General features: G+C 33.6%; 1 protein-coding gene across 6 annotated transcripts in view; it reads left to right on the forward strand.

Annotated features, from left to right (window-relative positions):
• LOC148598950 (DENN domain-containing protein 3-like) overlaps window positions 1-21,755 on the forward strand; it is a 39,181-nt gene that overhangs the window by 2,464 nt on the left and 14,962 nt on the right. For 4 of the 6 annotated variants that reach the window (XM_088560806.1, XM_088560808.1, XM_088560809.1 and 1 more), the window contains exons 4-18: window positions 358-482; window positions 2,579-2,721; window positions 3,829-3,937; window positions 4,327-4,524; window positions 5,173-5,313; window positions 6,087-6,280; window positions 7,268-7,378; window positions 7,895-7,991; window positions 10,088-10,224; window positions 10,692-10,721; window positions 12,799-12,949; window positions 14,031-14,167; window positions 15,091-15,263; window positions 15,812-15,916; window positions 21,116-21,290. In XM_088560806.1, coding sequence (XP_088416932.1) covers window positions 358-482; window positions 2,579-2,721; window positions 3,829-3,937; window positions 4,327-4,524; window positions 5,173-5,313; window positions 6,087-6,280; window positions 7,268-7,378; window positions 7,895-7,991; window positions 10,088-10,224; window positions 10,692-10,721; window positions 12,799-12,949; window positions 14,031-14,167; window positions 15,091-15,263; window positions 15,812-15,916; window positions 21,116-21,290 — 2,026 coding nt within the window. Of the gene's footprint in view, window positions 1-357; window positions 483-2,578; window positions 2,722-3,828; window positions 4,029-4,326; window positions 4,525-5,172; window positions 5,314-6,086; window positions 6,281-7,267; window positions 7,379-7,894; window positions 7,992-10,087; window positions 10,225-10,691; window positions 10,722-12,798; window positions 12,950-14,030; window positions 14,168-15,090; window positions 15,264-15,811; window positions 15,917-21,115; window positions 21,291-21,755 lie in introns of those variants that run through there. The other 2 variants (XM_088560810.1, XM_088560811.1) reach the window with 2 other exon arrangements.

Raw genomic sequence — 21,755 nt, forward strand, 5'->3', positions numbered from 1 at the left:
TATGTATGTTCTGTTTGTCCGTCAGTCTGTGTGTCATTAAGTTTCATTCAGCTGTCTAAACGTTTTTCGGAAGCTATTTGATTAAGGCTAATTTGACACTAATAACATCAATATTTAGATAAATAACAGACTTTTTGAATAGTGATTGAGTTAAGGATCTTAAACTTGATTTTTAAAAAAATTTCCAGTTTTCTGATTCATTTTGGAAGTTAAGTTTTTTATATATACATGTATATATATAGGCTAGATATATATATGTATAGTTTGTAGTTAGTTCAAAATAATGATTAATTAAATATCAAAAGTTTTGTTCATTTAGGTAATTTCCAGTGTTTATGTATCATAAATATATTTCAGATGGAATGAAAGTGTTCTCTGAAAGCCAGGAGACTTTTGTTCATTTCCTTGTATTAACTGACATCATGGGGAAGAAGACGTTTGCCACATGTCTGACATTTTATAGACCGTTCATCATGGAAAAGGTCAGTAAAGGCTGTTCATTCTATTAATTATAATTTTTTTATAACAGATACACTTTTGTTCTATTTTAACTTTCAGGGGATTTGGGTATAGTCATGGTTGAACACTTTTGTTCCGTTTTAACTTTCAGGGGATTTGGGTATAGTCATGCTTGAACACTTTTGTTCCATTTTAACTTTCAGGGGATTTGGGTATAGTCATGCTTGAACACTTTTGTTCCATTTTAACTTTCAGGGGATTTGGGTATAGTCATGGTTGAGATAAAATGTGACATTTTGACATCACAACTAAACATTTTATGAGGTTTTGTATATTAAAAGGCATTTCAGTGAGTAGGATGTACTGAAATGGCATACTGATAACAAACTCAATTTCACTTTAAAAAAAAAGAATCAAACACCATCCAAAAATGCAATACTAGGAAATTTCCGACACCATCGGGTTTCAATGTTGAAATCTTAACCTTAGGTGATTGAGATTAATAGGTTCTTACACAAGTGTTTGTTGAGTGAGAGAAATTCCTTCTTTTGACAAGTGGGGCACAGTGGAACGAGTGAGAAAGACAAAGAATTTCTCTCACAAGTGGAAGAAATCCCAGATCTTCAATGGATGACAAGTGTATGAACATATTTCTTCCGTTTTACAGCCAAAAGCTGTGCAGTTACAATAAAGGTCAATGAGTAATTGCAAATTTTGCATAAAATATGTGTCATATTACTAGGTACTGATTAACCACGTGTGATTAACAGTAATCACCCTCATTATTCCATTTTATAGTAATTAATTCTGAAAGTTTTATATAATTTGAATATACTAACATACATTGTCATACAAAGGTGAAGAATTGCATTCAAAAAGTCTGATTAATTTATTCATTGAACCTCTGAACTTTACCGGACTACTTTTACTTTGTGTATTGCAATTGCCTATTTTACCCAAGATGGACAGTCATGTGCACCTATCTGTCATAGAAAAACAACGCAATCTCTCAGTGAGGTTAGATTTTTAATGTCTATTCACTCATTCCAATCATACAAAAGGCAGAATTCCTAATTACTTGTGTAAGAACATAAAACTTGCTTCCTTCAAAGGATTCTTAGATCTCCCTTGCTAGAACTGGATGGGAGCTGTGTGACTTACATTGAAGACTTTGACAATTCCAAAAAACTTGCATGAGAAGTTTAAAATCAATACGCCAATGGCGTTGAACCCAGTGTTTTATGATTGTTCAAAAATTGAGGTTTCCTCGGGAAAAATCCATATAAAATCAACTTTCCCACAGTCAATGACTGTTTTCCTAACAAAACAAATCCTTACAGCATATGAAGTTTTCATCTTGCCACGGGAAAGTGTAACTAAGTACCTAACTTTCCCTGACCCAAATTTCACTTACCCCGGGTAACGGGAAATAGGAATCCTAGAACACTGTGAACCTCGGAAGTCATGAGACATTTATTTTTTAAAAACTTTATAATTTGCTGATGGTAATTTGTTCTTTCTGTATTTCCAAAAAAGATTAATTGTTTACGATGGGTCAGTGCTTTCACCACTACTAGAACTACACACCTACACAGTACTGATGAATCAAAATTTCAATTTTAATTTTGTTTTCTTCTTTTTTGTTTCATTTCATTTCGTTTTTATTTTGTGTATTCTTGACAAGTTTTTTTTTAGTTTTAAATGTAGGCAATCACATGGAATATATGGATATCGAAGACATTAATAAAATATACTTAAAACTTCTATATATGTATTGGAATTTTTCTTTGACAATCAATCATGTAAAATATTATTTCAATCGTATACTATAAAAAATGGGCAATGTATTTATACGAAATACCAATTTGATACATTTTGATATTCATCCACCAGATCTTTTTCACAAAGGAAGTAATTTTAAGGCAGTTATGATCTGGAAGTCCTTTTGATTGACATCAGATGGTTTTAAGACTCAGAAGTCACATGACTTCCGAGTGAAAATCTATGAATCATGAATCCCCAAAAATTTGTCCCCATGAAATCAGTTTCAAAGAAAAAAACACAAAATTTTATCCCCACAAAAAAAAAGAATTATACAGTATGTATCTTTTCAATCTAGGGAGAGAAGTCTAAAATATGGATGAGTCTGGACCCAAGTGAAGATGATTTGGAGAAACAACAGATAAGATGTTATGTACCACACTGTTGTGTTCTCATATCTAAATACCCATATTTTACTGTGATGAAGGACGCTCTATCATTGTGAGTAACAAGTGTTTTATCACAGATTATTTTGTCAGGTGATGAATTTCCTAAATATTTTATCAAAGGAAATATAAACTTTTAGTATTCACTCAGTTTAATGATGTATTTCAGTGATGGAAGATATTGGCATAATTTTATATATATGTTGACTATACATCAAAGTCATATTAGATGTAGCTTTGAATGTTAAAGGCATTATTGTAAGTCCCGCCAAAGTCTGTGTTGTAGTGCTGAGGTGACTTGCTTTGGTTGTATGACCAATGAAAATTCCTAAGATTACTAGTCATTCCTTAGGTATACCAATATTGGCATCTTTATCATGGTTGTCTGGTGGCATTCCTTAGGTATACCAATATTGGTATCTTTATCATGGTTGTCTGGTGGCATTCCTTAGGTATACCAATATTGGCATCTTTATCATGGTTGTCTGGTGGCATTCCTTAGGTATACCAATATTGACATCTTTACCATGGTTGCCTGTTGGCATTCCTTAGGTATACCAATATTGACATCTTTACCATGGTTGCCTGTTGGCATTCCTTAGGTATACCAATATTGGCATCTTTACCATGGTTGCCTGTTGGCATTCCTTAGGTATACCAATATAGACATCTTTACCATGGTTGCCTGTTGGCCTTGCATATAAAGAAGCTTTACCTTCAAGTTACGTTATCAAACATATATACTATTATGTTTAAAGAAGCAGTTCCAAACCCTCTGATCATATTGTGATCTATAGCCAAAAAATAGTGGAAAATATGTTTCTATAGAATTGAGTTGAAGTGATATGACATATTCACTACTTTTCAGACCTTACATGTAAATACAACTCTCAATGGTATTTTACCTATACATGTAAAGGATACTTCCTGTAAGAAATTATGAGAGCATATAGAAGGTTGACAAAACTTTTTTTCCTTTTGAAAATACCTCTTTTTTTTTCTTTATTTGCACACTCTCTCCTGAATAAAGCCGAAGTATTGCTGCTCGGGCATTAAACCCCAATAATCAATCAATCTTTATGTACATCATTCTTAAGTGAATCTGTACTACAGAATCACACAACAAAACCCTTGTTTACTTTGAATTTCTGTTTGATTACAGTATTGTTTCTAAGACAGAAGAAGAGCAGTTTGAGTTTTACTCATATATTAAGTCTGTGATATTTAAACTGACGATGACCCCAGTGCCTCTGGCTGGTAGACTGGCTTTGGTAAGTGAGAGAAGTTCTAATCCTAAGTTTTTAGTCAAGGATATTTAAACTGACAATGAGCCCAGTGCCTCTGGCTGGTAGACTGGCTTTGGTAAGTTATATATAAAGTCTTTAAATCTATTTTTGAAGAATTACCTAATTCAAATTTTGCCTGATTCTTAAGGGGACTGATCCTTCATTACATTATTGTGATGATTGTGTCTATTTGTTCCAAGAATTTTTAAGAGATACAGAAAGAAACTAATTGAATCAGATGTACAAATACATTTGAAAAGAAGAAAATAAAATGCACATATTATCTTAAGTTTATTAAAAAAAAGACAGAACAGACATAAGAAATTGATGAGATAATCATGATAATATGTAAAATATTTCATTTTATATTTCAGGAGGTAGACATAGGTGCTGAATCAATTTTTCTGTTCCCTCCAGAGAAGCCAGACAAACCAGTCATTGATATACCTCTACATCTAGTCTTCCTTTGTTTCCATAGTGATGAAATACTCAAGATATTAGCAGCCATTTTGTTAGAAGAGAGAATAGTGTTTATGTCAGCCAGTTATGTATTGCTAACCACTGTGATGCAGGTAAATGCCTTCATTGTAGTCAATAAAGCCTGGGTTTGTATTGGTTTTGTTCCTGGTTATGCACAGTTTGAAGGTGAGACTAATTACTGGTCTCCATCTGTCTGTTTGTGTGTCTGCCCTGTCACAGCAATATTGTAGTGGATTTGAATGGTTGGTTCAGTGTCTTATATACTAGATTGGATCACACCCTCAATTGAATGAGTTATGGGACTTGTATATTTTTGTATATAAAATCTTATCAGGTAGCACATAACATATGGCAATGTGCTGTAATTTTGTCATTGTGTCAGGTGAATGTTTATTTTTGTCACATTATTATGTAACACTGCAGAAATACACATCATGAGATGTGCCGTCAAAGTTCAAGTATAAAAGTTATTTCTCAATTCTCTTTTTTTTTAAATTTAATTTTATGTCAGTTGTCTGTTTTTTCTTTTTTCACTGAAAATAGCAGAGGAGGGAATTTTAGACTTTTCATTTGTCCTTCCCCTATATACATAGAAATATTTGATAGAAGGTGAAAGGTCAAGGGAATTGTTACCTAAAATAGATTGTTGATACATGTGCTAATCAAAGAACCAAGACCACTGTTTTTGTTTACTTACGTATAATAAACATATATAGGGCATTGTTTGTTTTTCTAATTAGAGTTTCCTGTATTTCATCTTACCATTTGAATGGAGATACTCCTTTGTACCATTACTGGCTATAGAAGCATTAGAGTTACTAGAGGCTCCTGGAACCTTTATGATGGGGTGTCACTCTATGCATAGGAAAGAAGTTGAACAGGTATAATATACAATATAATCATGAAATGGAATACTAAAGTTTAATGTTTTTAGGTATTCATGTTATTTTTTTTTTATAGAACATGTACTTCATCACAATTTCAAATTCTTCATGAAATTTTCATTAAGAATTGGCAGTAATAAAAATTGTGTCTATTGAAAAATAACATAAATTTTCCATGTGCATATTGTTTATTACGCAAAGTGCAATAAACAATATACAAATGGAAAATTTATGTTATTTTGCAATAGACAAAATTTTTATCAAAGCCAATTCTTATAAATTAATTTTAAAACATATATTTATCTTTAAACATGAGAAAAGTAGCTCTGAATTTAGCTGAATAGGGGTGTGTCAATATTTTTTTTTATCCATTGAGATATAACAAAATTATTTTAACCAATCAGATAACAGTATTTATCTCAAATTAATTTATTTAGCAATATACAAATGTATATGGTCAAATGGTGTCCTTAGTGAAATATATATATATTGTTACACATAATGTAAATATGATAGTTGTTTTAATGTTTTATTACAATACAACAAGGTTGTTTTGCATTACATAAAACTTTCATTTTTATGAAGTGAGTGAGATTTTTTCTTGATGTCATAAAAATTGAGATTATCTGAAATGACGAAACGCATTTGTTGTATATTTCATTTCCTTGTCAACATGGTCAATAAGAGTTTATCAGCACAGTGTTGTGAACTGTTACAATTGAATTGGGATAGTATTAAACAACTTCTCTAGTTTTAATTTTATTTTTTAGATCCAGGGTATTGTAATGGTAGATATTGATGAAGGTACAATAAATATTAACCCTATAAACGAGATGACAATGAGTTTGACTGGCAGCATCAGCAGTTTACATGACATCCCTGATATACCGGAGGAATCAGCCAAACTGTTTAGAAATGTCTGTAAAAAAGCTCAATACCAGCATGATCTTGTGGCACTTCAGAGGTGATACAGTTTATCAGCAACTTTATCCTCTTTCAATTGTTATTATTGCCCGATATTTTCTATCTCAGGTTACTGTCGTGATATATCAAGATACATGAAATTGACTGTGATATTGCCAACAAATCAAATAGCATCAGTTTTTAACATTTCCACTGAATATCACATTTGCCCTATCAGGCTGCCCTGTGATATTTTCCATCTTAACTTCAAAACTGCCATTATTTTATATAACTATGGATGTAATTTGTTCATGTGCATTAACTTTTGTGGTTGGACAAAGTTATGCTTAGGGTTTCATTTGGAACTTCTGGATTTCAAAAGAACACTTTTGTCTATATTTCCTTGGGAATTCTGGATTTTATAAGAACACCTTTGTTTACATGTTCTTGGGAAATCTGGATTTTTGTAAGATCACCTTTGTTTACATTTTCTCAGGAATTCAGGATTTCATAAAAACCTGTTTGTCTACATTCCGTTGGGCATTAGATTCATTGGTTAAACCAAACATTATAAAACATTGATACTTCAATTAGGTCAAAGTTCAGCACTTTAATATCTTCACTACTTTTGATATGGTATGGTAACAAGTAACAGTGTGGGTTAGATATTGTTTTAATCAAACCTCTATTATGCAAGGCTTTACATATGTAGTTGTATATATGTCAGGTTTGAATGATATATTGTGTAAGGCTTTACATATGTAGTGGTACATATGTCAGGTTTGAATGATATATTATATAAGGCTTTACATATGTAGTTGTATGTATGTCAGGTTTGAATGATATATTATGGAAGGCTTTACATATGTAGTGGTACATATGTCAGGTTTGAATGATCTTTTGTACAATTATGAAATTACAGATGAAGTTTTTGATTTAAAATTTTTTTGTTAAAATTTTTTCCATAATATGTGAAACTTATGAAAAAAATAATGCATCTGTGTCTATTGTCTGGTATTACATTGGTCATATTTTTTTTCCTTTCCAGACCAGAATGCTATAATACCAACCTGCGGAGACTGAAAGAGAAGATCAAATTCCATGAGCTTAACTCAGCTATAACTGCTGGATGTCTGGAACTCATGGTTAACCTATATAGGTTAGGTTTAATCTTTAACATTGAATGTTTTAACTGTGCTTATGTAATTAAAATTGGTTTCGACATTGAAGGTTGTTCTATTGTTGTAAAAACCAAATTGACAATTAGGCAAGTAAAAGTGAAATCAAATTTTATCTATTTTTCAGCATGTGCTAAGTAAGGGACAACCTTAGTTTTGAATTTGGGCATGAGGAGTTTTAACAACTTGCCTGTTATGAAAATACAAATATAAGTCAGCTTCTGTCCTAAGGATGTATCATGTATTGTGTATCTGATGTATGAGGTACAGCATTTCTGGAGTAGGAATGATATATTCTTCACAATGGAATGTCAATGTGTGTATGTGTGTGTGTGTGTGTGTGCATGCATGCCTGAATTTCAGTTGTGTTACTAATTCTTGAACAGTTTATACAAAATAACATTGTTTGTAGCAGTTAGCTGTAGATAGGTTAAATGTACACTGCCCCCGAATAATACCTGCAAAATCAGCATTAATGATGGAGGTTTTATTTTCAGAGGTGTTATGTCAGAAATCCGTCTAGATCATAAGAGATTTAACAGACAGGCCTTTCTTGACAGTGTACAGGGATCTGACAAAAAGTTCTATGAAAAGGTAAAACTGTATGAAAAAAGTAAAAAATTATGACTGGGCTAATATAGTAGTTACTTTCTATAACTGATACCTTCTGTTTGCATTAATGATAGATGTGTCTATCTACCTGTCAGTCTGTCTGTACCCATAATGGAATCTTGAGAACAGATCTATAAGAATTTGCTCTCAAATCTTGCAAAAAAAGTCATTCACAAGAAAATCATTATGTAACAACAGACCTTGTGAAATCATAGTTTACAATCAATTTTTCACTTACATTTTTTCCTTAGATTTTGATTTTGTAGAGAAATCAACTGTAGATGTCAAAGTTATAATGTTATAATGTTATAATGCTTATTAAGGATTTTATTTTTGTTTATTATTTAAATTGAATTCCTATAGATGACTCTGACAGAGACCTAATTCCTATAGATGACTCTGACGGAGACCTAATTCCTATAGATGACTCTGACAGAGACCTAATTTCTATAGATGACTCTGACGGAGACAAAATTCCTTTAGATGACTCTGACAGAGACCTAATTTCTATAGATGACTCTGACGGAGACAAAATTCCTTTAGATGACTCTGACAGAGACCTAATTCCTATAGATGACTCTGACGGAGACAAAATTCCTTTAGATGACTCTAACAGAGACAAAACTCCTTTAGATGACTCTGACGGAGACAAAATTCCTTTAGATGACTCTGACGGAGACAAAATTCCTTTAGATGACTCTGACAGAGACCTAATTCCTATAGATGACTCTGACGGAGACCTAATTCCTATAGATGACTGATAGAGACCTAATTCCTATAGATGATTCTGGCAGAGACCTAATTCCTATAGATGACTCTGGCAGAGACCTAATTCCTATAGATGACTCTGACAGAGACCTAATTCCTATAGATGACTCTGACGGAGACAAAATTTCTTTAGATGACTCTGACGGAGACCTAATTCCTATAGATGACTCTGACAGAGACCTAATTCCTATAGATGACTCTGACGGAGACAAAATTTCTTTAGATGACTCTGACGGAGACCTAATTCCTATAGATGACTCTGACAGAGACCTTATTCCTATAGATGACTCTGATGGAGACAAAATTCCTTTAGATGACTGTGGCAGAGACCTAATTCCTATAGATGACTCTGGCAGAGACCTAATTCTTATAGATGACTCTGACAGAGACCTAATTCCTATAGATGACTCTGGCAGAGACAAAATTCCTTTAGATGACTCTGGAAGAGACCTAATTCCTATAGATTACTCTGATGGAGACAAAATTCCTTAAGATGACTCTGGCAGAGACCTAATTCCTATAGATGACTCTGACGGAGACAAAATTCCTTAAGATGACTCTGGCAGAGACCTAGTTCCTATAGATGACTCTGACGGAGACAAAATTCCTTTAGATGACTTTGACAGAGACCTAATTCCTATAGATGACTCTGACGGAGACAAAATTCCTTTAGATGACTCTGACAGAGACAAAATTCCTTTAAATGACTCTGACCGAGACAAAATTTTCTTATGGAAGGTAGTTTCATGGGGCGTTTACATGATATACTTAAGTTATATACAGTAACAGTAACCTCTTTCTAAGAATCAGGCAAAATGTGTATTAAGTGCGGCACATGAAAGAAAACACAGAGATTTTAATTGCATTATCAAAGTATACCTTATAACCTAAAGAAATACATACCAGATTGGTTTAAAGTTCACCTCTTTATGATACTGAAAATTCAAATTTAGTTGAAATGCACTATGGAAAAACAGTGGGAAAATTTTAAAGCAGTTTAAAATATCTACTTCACAGATGCATCAGGATAAATTTAAATAGCTTTTTCTTGTTTTCTAGATGTATTGAATATATTTGAGGCACAAAAGATTGTATCTAGAAATTGAAATGATGTGCCACTCGTTGCCTGATTCTTATGCAGAATGGTACTTAATTACAGGGTTGAGGAAAATGAAAAAAAATTATACTTAACGATTTAAACGTAGTTAAAAAAATTAGTACCCATTAAACTTCATGAGAAATTATGGTAAGTTTTTTCATTTATCTTCCTGACAGTAACCCTCATTACAGAAATCTCTTTCAAATACTAGGCTTTGAATACAGATATGTTCAAGCTTTTCCTGAAAGACAGAATGGCAGAGAAGAAAGATCATTGGTCACAGGTAGAAGTGCTGACACGTCCACAAGTGAAAAAGGCTGGAGGTTCAGATAACAAACTGGCTAACAGGTTAGTTTAGTAACACACAGGTTGATTGTCAGAGGTCAGAGATTAATGATGCTTTATTTCTTAACCATAAGTAAACTGATGGTTATCATACATAATTGTTCCCTAATATGACCTCATCAACAAAATTGTGAAGGTATATATAGTAACAATTAATATCTTGTTATGCATTTTGAACAACTTTGAATCATACTTGCCTATAAGGTTTTTTTTTGTGAAGCTGCTTGTGTCAATGAAGATGAACTCTGAGTAACAAAACAAACTTTTAAAGGTTTTAGGAGACTGTCTATGTAGAAACCAGGGGCCTGTTTGACGAACATAAGTTAATTTTTGGTCAAGTGCACAAAATTTTGGTTTCAGAAACAATTTCTTTTATTTTCAAGTTACTAAGATTTGAGTTAATGATGATACTCATCACCAATATAAATGAGAATTACCTGTACATGTATTATATTTTCTATCTTCTCTAGGAGTGTTTTGCTATCTCCCAGATTCAATAGGTAATTTGTGATTCACAGCTCTGAATTAGATCGGTGATAATTGTTTTCAAATGCAATCTATATTCTGTTACTATTATTATTATTATTATTATTATTATTGCATGGTTTGTATATACTGCTTTTCTTATGTTGCACTGAAAGCTTCTTTTACATATTTATTCATATTTAAATATATACAGACCTATAAAATACATAAAATATTTCAAAAATCACAAAACAAAAATAAATTTGTACTTAAAGAAAATATAATCCAGATATATATATATATAAAATACAATTTACAAATATAATTGTTTAACTGTAATATGGTTGAGCATTGATCTGCTAATAAATTCTGTAATTGATAGCTTTTGGAGATTCTTGAACATGTTGCCAAAATTAATATAACAATATTTGTATAATTGAGCCATATAATCAGGATTTGTAAAACCATGTTTGTTCTTGACCAGGATGTAGTTTTGAAACCCTCAATTATTTTTTTTGTGATAATCATACTTATTGATGCTTTATTATACTTGCATTTATTTTGGATTGCCTATATGTTATATGATATAATATATGTATTTGGCATTAAAGCACCTAGTCTAGGATTACTCTGATGTCCAGTGGCTGATTTGCCTGGGACCGTGGGATGTCAGATATCATTCCATATCACAAACACTGGATTTTTCACACTACCTTTGATGTGCACTTCAATACTTAAATTTACTACTTTCTTTGCTCTTGGAAAGTTAAGACTAGGTGTGTAATGAAAGTTTATATTAAGAAGAATATTATGTACATGCATTTCTGCAGTAATTCGTGTTTTGAGAATTAGAATTCAAAATAATTAACAGAATATTGTGGTCTTGAACTTACGTAGTTCAAGATCATAGAGTAAAATATTGTTAAATTTTGTGAAAATAAGTAGTGTGCAATTTTCATACAGAGAGAAAAACATGTTTCTTGTCTAATGTACATGCAACTTTCTTTCCTTGAATTTACAGAATTTTGACTTTCTAGTAAAATACCGTATTTTGGATATGGGATGAGCTTTGATGTCCTATGGCCCCAGCTTGACTTGCAAATCAGCCGTTGGACGTCAGAGCAATCTCAGATATAAAGTACCCTTCTCCAAATTTGAATTAAGTAAAAGTTCGCAAAATTACCAATAACGGCATTCTTGCCTCTGCCCCACATAACTATTAAGTAGAATAAGTGAAATAATTTTGTTTAGCACTTCTACTCGAGATGAATTATGTACATTTTCATAAGATGTCATACATAGTATGGGTTGCCTCTATAGTGATACTATTTTGCTTTGAGAAAGCTAACTGATTAAAACAAAAACAGTACTAAGTATATGAAATCATTTACTAGATCAAACTCTTTGCTATATTACTAGAGTTTCAACATATTCTGTAATCAGCCCTTTGAAAATAAAACAATTTTGTTTTTGTTATTTTGTTGTTGTTTTTTTCAATATTGACCTTCTGATTTATCAGAAAGAGAATTACGTTGTCTTTGTAAGACCCCTTCAGACAAGAGAGCAGTGTCATCTGCATATAGTATTGTGAAAAGTTCAGGTAATCTATCTTTCTAATTCATCTGGAAAACTGTGGAGGCTGTTTAGACTTGGATTTATTTTGGGGTTAAAGACCTGAACTTTTCAGAACTTATGGACCAAAAAGGGAGCTAGAAACATGCATTTCCCTGATGTCCAGACTATAACTTGACTATTAGTGAATGCATCTCTTTGAAATTGTATTACAAGGTGCCATACCATTAAAGGAAGACTAGGATTGATTTTGGGAGTTAAGACTTGAACCTTGTAGAAATTAGGGACCAAAAAGGGGGAATAAGGGATCAGAAAGAAGCCAGAAACAAGTGTTTTTTTCTGATTTCTGGACATTAACTTGAGTGAAAGAGAATTGATTGCTTTGGTTCTGGTAAAATTTTTAATCTTAATCAAATTTCTTTGCTCTGTCAAGTTTGAATGGAATGGTGTGTCCATATTTGCCCCAACTATTCAGGGTTTGACCTCTGTGGTTATATCAAGCTGCACCTTGCAAAGCATATTATTATTTTTTTTTTTTAGGAGAGCACAGTTGAAGAAACAAGTTTCTGTAACATTCTTGCCAGGACTTGTGAAGAAAAAGGAGCTCAAGATACTAAAGTTACCTTTCATAGAAAAAAGTTTACTCACATACATTAAGAACAGTATCAACACATTCACTGAAGATTATCAGGTTTGTTGGCTTTATAAACTTTCTGATGTTATTGAAATATACCAAGTATTTTTATAAGAGACTGGGTTGGAATCTCATGTTATTTTACACAGAATTTATGTTAATGTTGTCTGTTTGATGTATTCACTATTTCCATTTTTGTTATAAACATATTGCTGGGGAGAACAATTTTAAAAGATACCCATAATACAATTCATTGACAATTGAGTTGATTGAAAAGAGGAAGATTGCATGACTTAAACTTATCAACCAAGTGTTAGTATGTATATAAAGTCATTTTGACTTTTGGAAGGCATATAATCGTTCCTTAGTCAATGTTTACCATAAATCAAATTGCCCTTTTGACCTATTTGACCCTGCCTATAGTAGGAGGAAAAAAACTCATTTAAAATTTAAACTCCTCCTCCCTCATGCTACTAAATATTGAGTTGAAGCTGATATTAAGGTATTTATCAGTGTATATTAGGAATTTTACCAAAGACCATTTGTGCATTATCTCCATTTATGGAGTTTATTAACCAATGTGTTTCCAGGCTTATTTGAAAATTTACATGATTTAATGACGAGTTTAATTAATTTCCCTTTGTACAAAAATCCAATCCAGTCTACTTGTATATACATAATATTGCCAATTTACGCCTGATAGGATGAGGTGTGATGTTATTTCGAGACATTAAAACCTGATCTTATTCTGTTTATCGGCAATGATTTGACATACCAATGTCATTGGAAATTGCCAGTATTTTAAGTATTACAGCATTGCAGGGGAACAGATTTATCTTTAAGATTGGAAGGTCATGGACATTTTATAGTTTAAATCAGTGGTCCACTTGAGGAAAAATTTAAGTCCCCAATAAATTGTCATGAATACAGTTGATGGTAAATGGTAGAAATTTAGGGTCCAGAACCTTCACTTATTTGATCCTCTGCATTGGCTGGAGATATCAGACAAAAGTACAAGAGAAAAACAATAGTGTTGCTGATAAAATACTTTGTTATTTAGAGGAAACAATCATGCATAAATTAAATTGGTTGACAAATCTTTTGATAATTATAGTGAGTGCTTATTTATTTTTGACAGAGAAGTAGTGACCTTCAGGACAGAGCATCATATCTGTATCTTAGGGCAACATTCTTCTTGGCTCAGAACAAACATAAAGATGCCATAGCTGATCTGACAAGACTTGCTGAGATTGATATGTCACTAGTTCCTGAAAAGTAGGTTTATAGGAGAGCAGTCATTTTATTTTTGGGGAGAATTGCAGATCTGGGACTTTTTGTCAAATATTAATAATGGAAGAACCTGATTTTGTATTGAAGAATCCTGGATAGGAGATTGATACATCACTGGCTCCTGAAAAGTAGGTTTATAGGAGAGCAGTCATTTTATTTTAGAGGGAGGTTTGATGATCTGGGGCCTTTGGTCAAATATTGGTAAAGGAAGAACCAAATCCACTGGTACCTTACAGGGAAAATTACAACATATAGTTATGACAAACTACTGTGAAAATACTTTATAATCATGGATACTAATTTTCGTTGATCAGGGAAGAAACAATTTTGTGGACTCTTGAATTCATGGTTTTGAGGTTTTCAGTATACACATCAATGGGAATCTTCTATTTGTTGGGAACCAAATTTTGTGGTTTGACCTACCCATGAAAACCACGAAATTGGTACCCCACACTTTCACAGTAATTCGTGAAAAACAAGTAAATAAAAATCATACATGTATGTAAAAAATTTGTGTCTTTGATAGCACTAAACATATGACTTTTTAATAATTCTGGAAACTTCTGTTTCCATGTGTTTCAGAGGCACAAAACCTAATTTTTTCCATACTGTTCTTAAACATTTGTTTCCATATATTTAAAATATACAAGAATTTTTGGTACATTTTAACCTGTGTATATAGCATCTATTTATAAAATATGTCATAAAGTGAAAAAAGATGTACCCAGAAATTACTATTCAAAATAAAATTATAAGTTTGTTTTTTTTTTTTTATAATTCAACACACTGGTATAACATAATGAATGTGCTTTTTAATAAGTAATTAATAAGGTATTGAAAGAAACTCCTAGTTTTACATAAATTATTAATTTTATATTTATGGTGATTCAATACCCATTTTGTTGTAGCATGGCTTCATTAGCTTTTACAAATATCCCTGAAGAAGAAAAGCTGGAGATAAGCATGAAACCAGGTGTACAACAGTTGACAGAGCTCCTACACTTAGACAGTGACCACACCCATTCACCAAGAGAAAACCATCAGTTTGAAGAACCAATAGAACTGCCTCAGCATGATCTCAGTGAGTATGGTTACTAGAGATTATTGTGATGAATTGTCAATTTTGTAATAGGTAAAACAACTACTGGTGCACATGGTTCATACTAAGAGTTTTTAGTGGAGTCCAAGTTACGCATTTACTTTTGTTACTTTGTATGTATTATTTTGGATATTTTATGTTCTTTGATGTTTTTTTCTGTTTTCCATGTCTTGGTCTTTGTCCCTTCATTACATTCTTTTGATTTATGCTAGAATATTGTTTCCCCTAATTACTCTTTGTCTAAATTTTATGTAAAATGTTTGCCCTAGAAAAATCTGATTGTGTATTTTAATGTTACACTTCAAGTTTATGTTTCATTCTTCTCCACTCATTATTTTACATATTAATGGCCATGGACAAAAGACTCAGAGGCCGTTATGGCATTATTTCTAGTTCTAAAAATAGTTTAAATTCATTAATTAAGATTTTAAAGACTTCCACAAGGTAATAACTCTGTAAGAAATAACATAAGGTCTTGAGACAGTTGTAACATTATTTCTAGTTGTATAAGTTTGAATTCTCCATTTTAGATTTTGAAGATTTCTACAAGGTTATTTCTCTGTTAGATATGACACAGGACATGGAAACTGTTATGAGACTGTTCCAGGCCTTAGAACTCAGTCAACAAAATGGATGTAAGAATATTGTATACTTCCCCTTGTCTTCCAACTTGGTCAGATCATTGAAGGTGCTGTAAATATATTTTGGACAATAAGAAATCTCCAGTAAATTTTACAATTTGTCATGTTTACTTAGCATAAAATATAAAAACAGATACTGGTTAAATAAAAACAGATACTGGTTAAATAAAAACAAATAAATGTCTATTAATATGTTATGTTTCTTCAGAATATCATGTTATTATGTTCCCAGCTAGCCTGATTTATCTGATAGGATGACCTGCCAGAATATCATGTTATTATGTTCCCTGGTTTATCTGATAGGATGACCTGCCAGAATATCATGTTATTCTGTTCCCTGCTTTATCTGACAGGATGACCTGCCAGAATATCATGTTATTATGTTCCCAGCTAGCCTGATTTATCTGACAGGATGACCTGCCAGAATATCATGTTTTTATGTTCCCAGCTAGCCTGGTTTATCTGATAGGATGACCTGCCAGAATATCATGTTATTCTGTTCCCTGCTTTATCTGACAGGATGACCTGCCAGAATATCATGTTATTATGTTCCCAGCTAGCCTGATTTATCTGATAGGATGACCTGCCAGAATATCATGTTATTATGTTCCCAGCTAGCCTGATTTATCTGATAGGATGACCTGCCAGAATATCATGTTATTATGTTCCCAGCTAGCCTGGTTTATCTGATAGGATGACCTGCCAGAATATCATGTTATTATGTTCCCTGGTTTATCTGATAGGATGACCTGCCAGAATATCATGTTATTCTGTTCCCTGGTTTATCTGATAGGATGACCTGCCAGAATATCATGTTATTATGTTCCCAGCTAGCCTGATTTATCTGATAGGATGACCTGTCAGAATATCATGTTATTATGTTCCCAGCTAGCCTGATTTATCTGATAGGATGACCTGCCAGAATATCATGTTATTCTGTTCCCTGGTTTATCTGACAGGATGACCTGCCAGAATATCATGTTATTATGTTCCCTGGTTTATCTGATAGGATGACCTGCCAGAATATCATGTTATTCTGTTCCCTGCTTTATCTGATAGGATGACCTGCCAGAATATCATGTTATTATGTTCCCAGCTAGCCTGATTAGTCTGATAGGATGACCTGTCAGAATATCATGTTATTATGTTCCCAGCTAGCCTGATTTATCTGATAGGATGACCTGCCAGAATATCATGTTATTCTGTTCCCTGGTTTATCTGACAGGATGACCTGCCAGAATATCATGTTATTATGTTCCCTGGTTTATCTGATAGGATGACCTGCCAGAATATCATGTTATTATGTTCCCAGCTAGCCTGATTTATCTGATAGGATGACCTGTCAGAATATGATGTTATTATGTTCCCAGCTAGCCTGATTTATCTGATAGGATGACCTGCCAGAATATCATGTTATTCTCTTCCCTGGTTTGTCTGACAGGATGACCTGCCAGAATATCATGTTATTATGTTCCCTGGTTTATCTGATAGGATGACCTGCCAGAATATCATGTTATTTTGTTCCCTGATTTATCTGATAGGATGACCTGCCAGAATATCATGTTATTATGTTCCCAGCTAGCCTGATTTATCTGATAGAATGACCTGCCAGAATATCATGTTATTCTGTTCCCTGGTTTATCTGATAAGATGACCTGCCAGAATATCATGTTATTCTGTTCCCTGATTTATCTGATAGGATGACCTGCCAGAATATCATGTTATTCTGTTCCCTGATTTTTTTGATAGGATGACGTGCCAGAATACCATGTTATTCTGTTCCCTGGTTTATCTGATAGGATGACCTGTCAGGATGTCATGTTATTCTGTTCCTAGCTAGCCTGATTTATCTGATAGGATGACCTGCCAGAATATCATGTTATTCTGTTCCCTGATTTATCTGATAGGATGACCTGCCAGAATATCATGTTATTCTGTTCCCTGATTTATTTGATAGGATGACCTGCCAGAATACCATGTTATTCTGTTCCCTGGTTTATCTGATAGGATGACCTGTCAGGATGTCATGTTATTCTGTTCCCAGCTAGCCTGATTTATCTGATAGGATGACCTGCCAGAATACCATGTTATTCTGTTCCCTGGTTTATCTGATAGGATATCCTGTCAGGATGTCATGTTATTCTGTTCCTAGCTAGCCTGATTTATCTGACAGGATGACCTGCCAGAATATCATGTTATTATGTTCCCAGCTAGCCTGGTTTATCTGATAGGATGACCTGCCAGAATATCATGTTATTCTGTTCCCTGCTTTATCTGACAGGATGACCTGCCAGAATATCATGTTATTATGTTCCCAGCTAGCCTGATTTATCTGATAGGATGACCTGTCAGAATATCATGTTATTATGTTCCCAGCTAGCCTGATTTATCTGATAGGATGACCTGCCAGAATATCATGTTATTATGTTCCCAGCTAGCCTGATTTATCTGACAGGATGACCTGCCAGAATATCATGTTATTATGTTCCCTGGTTTATCTGATAGGATGACCTGCCAGAATATCATGTTATTCTGTTCCCAGATTTATCTGATATGATGACCTGTCAGAATATCATGCTATTCTGTTCCCTGATTTATCTGATAGGATGACCTGCCAGAATATCATGTTATTATGTTCCCAGCTAGCCTGATTTATCTGATAGGATGACCTGTCAGGATGTCATGTTATTATGTTCCCAGCTAGCCTGATTTATCTGACAGGATGACCTGCCAGAATATCATGTTATTATGTTCCCAGCTAGCCTGATTTATCTGACAGGATTACCTGCCAGAATATCATGTTTTTATGTTCCCTGGTTTATCTGATAGATGACCTGCCAGAATATCATGTTATTCTGTTCCCTGCTTTATCTGACAGGATGACCTGCCAGAATATCATGTTATTATGTTCCCAGCTAGCCTGATTTATCTGACAGGATGACCTGCCAGAATATCATGTTATTATGTTCCTAGCTAGCCTGATTTATCTGATAGGATGACCTGCCAGAATATCATGTTATTCTGTTCCCTGATTTATCTGATATGATGACCTGTCAGAATATCATGCTATTCTGTTCCCTGATTTATCTGATAGGGTGACCTGCCAGAATATCATGTTATTATGTTCCCAGCTAGCCTGATTTATCTGATAGGATGACCTGCCAGAATATCATGTTATTATGTTCCCAGCTAGCCTGATTTATCTGATAGGATGACCTGCCAGAATATCATGTTATTATGTTCCCTGGTTTATCTGATAGGATGACCTGCCAGAATATCATGTTATTCTGTTCCCTGGTTTATCTGATAGGATGACCTGCCAGAATATCATGTTATTATGTTCCCAGCTAGCCTGATTTATCTGATAGGATGACCTGTCAGAATATCATGTTATTATGTTCCCAGCTAGCCTGATTTATCTGATAGGATGACCTGCCAGAATATCATGTTATTCTGTTCCCTGGTTTATCTGATAGGATGACCTGCCAGAATATCATGTTATTCTGTTCCCTGGTTTATCTGATAGGATGACCTGCCAGAATATCATGTTATTCTCTTCCCTGGTTTGTCTGACAGGATGACCTGCCAGAATATCATGTTATTATGTTCCCTGGTTTATCTGATAGGATGACCTGCCAGAATATCATGTTATTTTGTTCCCTGATTTATCTGATAGGATGACCTGCCAGAATATCATGTTATTATGTTCCCAGCTAGCCTGATTTATCTGATAGAATGACCTGCCAGAATATCATGTTATTCTGTTCCCTGGTTTATCTGATAAGATGACCTGCCAGAATATCATGTTATTCTGTTCCCTGATTTATCTGATAGGATGACCTGCCAGAATATCATGTTATTCTGTTCCCTGATTTTTTTGATAGGATGACGTGCCAGAATACCATGTTATTCTGTTCCCTGGTTTATCTGATAGGATGACCTGTCAGGATGTCATGTTATTCTGTTCCTAGCTAGCCTGATTTATCTGATAGGATGACCTGTCAGAATATCATGTTATTCTGTTCCCTGATTTATCTGATAGGATGACCTGCCAGAATATCATGTTATTCTGTTCCCTGATTTATTTGATAGGATGACCTGCCAGAATACCATGTTATTCTGTTCCCTGGTTTATCTGATAGGATGACCTGTCAGGATGTCATGTTATTCTGTTCCCAGCTAGCCTGATTTATCTGATAGGATGACCTGCCAGAATACCATGTTATTCTGTTCCCTGGTTTATCTGATAGGATGACCTGTCAGGATGTCATGTTATTCTGTTCCTAGCTAGCCTGATTTATCTGATAGGATGACCTGCCAGAATATCATGTTATTCTGTTCCCTGATTTATCTGATAGGATGACCTGTCAGAATATCATGTTATTATGTTCCCTGGCTTATCTGATAGGATGACCTGCCAGAATATCATGTTATTCTGTTCCCTGATTTATCTGATAGGATGACCTGTCAGAGTATCATGTTATTCTGTTCCCTGATTTATCTGATAGGATGACCTGTCAGAGTATCATGTTATTATGTTCCCAGCTAGCCTGATTTATCTGATAGGATGACCTGTCAGAATATCATGTTATTCTTTTCCCAGCTAGGCTGATTTATCTGATAGGATGACCTGCCAGAATATCATGTTATTCTGTTCCCTGATTTATCTGATATGATGACCTGTCAGAATATCATGCTATTCTGTTCCCTGATTTATCTGATAGGATGACCTGCCAGAATATCATGTTATTATGTTCCCAGCTAGCCTGATTTAGGATGACCTGCTAGTCCAATGAATGTTCTAACTATGATTTGTTTGCTTTGACCAGTGTGATCAATTTTTCATTAACTTACCCCTATCAGCATTTCTCAAGTTAATTGATACAATTCAGAGCAGGGGTATACTGTTTTACCTTTGTCCGTGTGTCTGTTTTTCCATGTGTCCATAATGATTTCTTCCTGCCATAGTTTTCTCAGCAACTACTAATCACAGTGGCTTGAAATTTTAACATGTTCTTCTGTACATATGCGTTATGATAGGATACATTTAAGAAAATTTTTAAAAACAGCTTTCTGTTTACTAAGGACTTTGTTTGTTTTCGTCATATTGTGATTGAAAGTGAAGGTATCACTAGTGAGCCATCACTTACAGAATTTTTTTTCTTAATCTAAAGTCTCTTTATTTTTTTCCAGATGATAAAGTGGACATGAGTACATTCCAGACATTTGTTCATTGTTACCAGGAGAATATAGAACTCTGTTCAATGGTTGACCAAGTCTTTCTGAAGAATGAGGAATATGTCCTCAAACTCTCAAGACTATGTAAAACTGATGCAGGTTCGGGCAGGATAGTAATGACCAACAAAAGGTCAGTATTATTAATGAAAAAAAAATCTAGTGCTTTTATTCTCTTTTACTGAAGGTTAAGTACTCGTCAGTATAAACTTAAGGCAATCGTAGTTTCGAGAGTACCACTTGTATTTTAAATATAAATCAAATATATCGTGTATATGATGCAGATTTGATCTCAAAGACCAATTAAGTAACTTGATATAAATCATTTTGTAAATAACATTTGTCGTTAAATGATATTGATTTATTATTTTACTAATAAGTACCAAAATAAAGGGAAATAACTCTGTAAATAGGAATAGACTTTTTGATGTGTATTCTGTCTAGTTTATATCTTTTTTCAGCAAAATTTTATGCATGAAAAGGGAACTGATATTGTGAACTGTCTAATCCTCTGAATAAACCCAAATTCAAAAGCCACTCACTACCTATTTTTTATATAGAGTGATTTTTAATGGTTGGCAATTGTCATATGTCGGAA

The sequence above is a fragment of the Perna viridis genome, chromosome 14 (genome assembly GCF_037379345.1).
Source record: "Perna viridis isolate PV_CMFRI_1.1 ecotype Kerala chromosome 14, ASM3737934v1, whole genome shotgun sequence".
Taxonomy (NCBI): domain Eukaryota; kingdom Metazoa; phylum Mollusca; class Bivalvia; order Mytilida; family Mytilidae; genus Perna; species Perna viridis.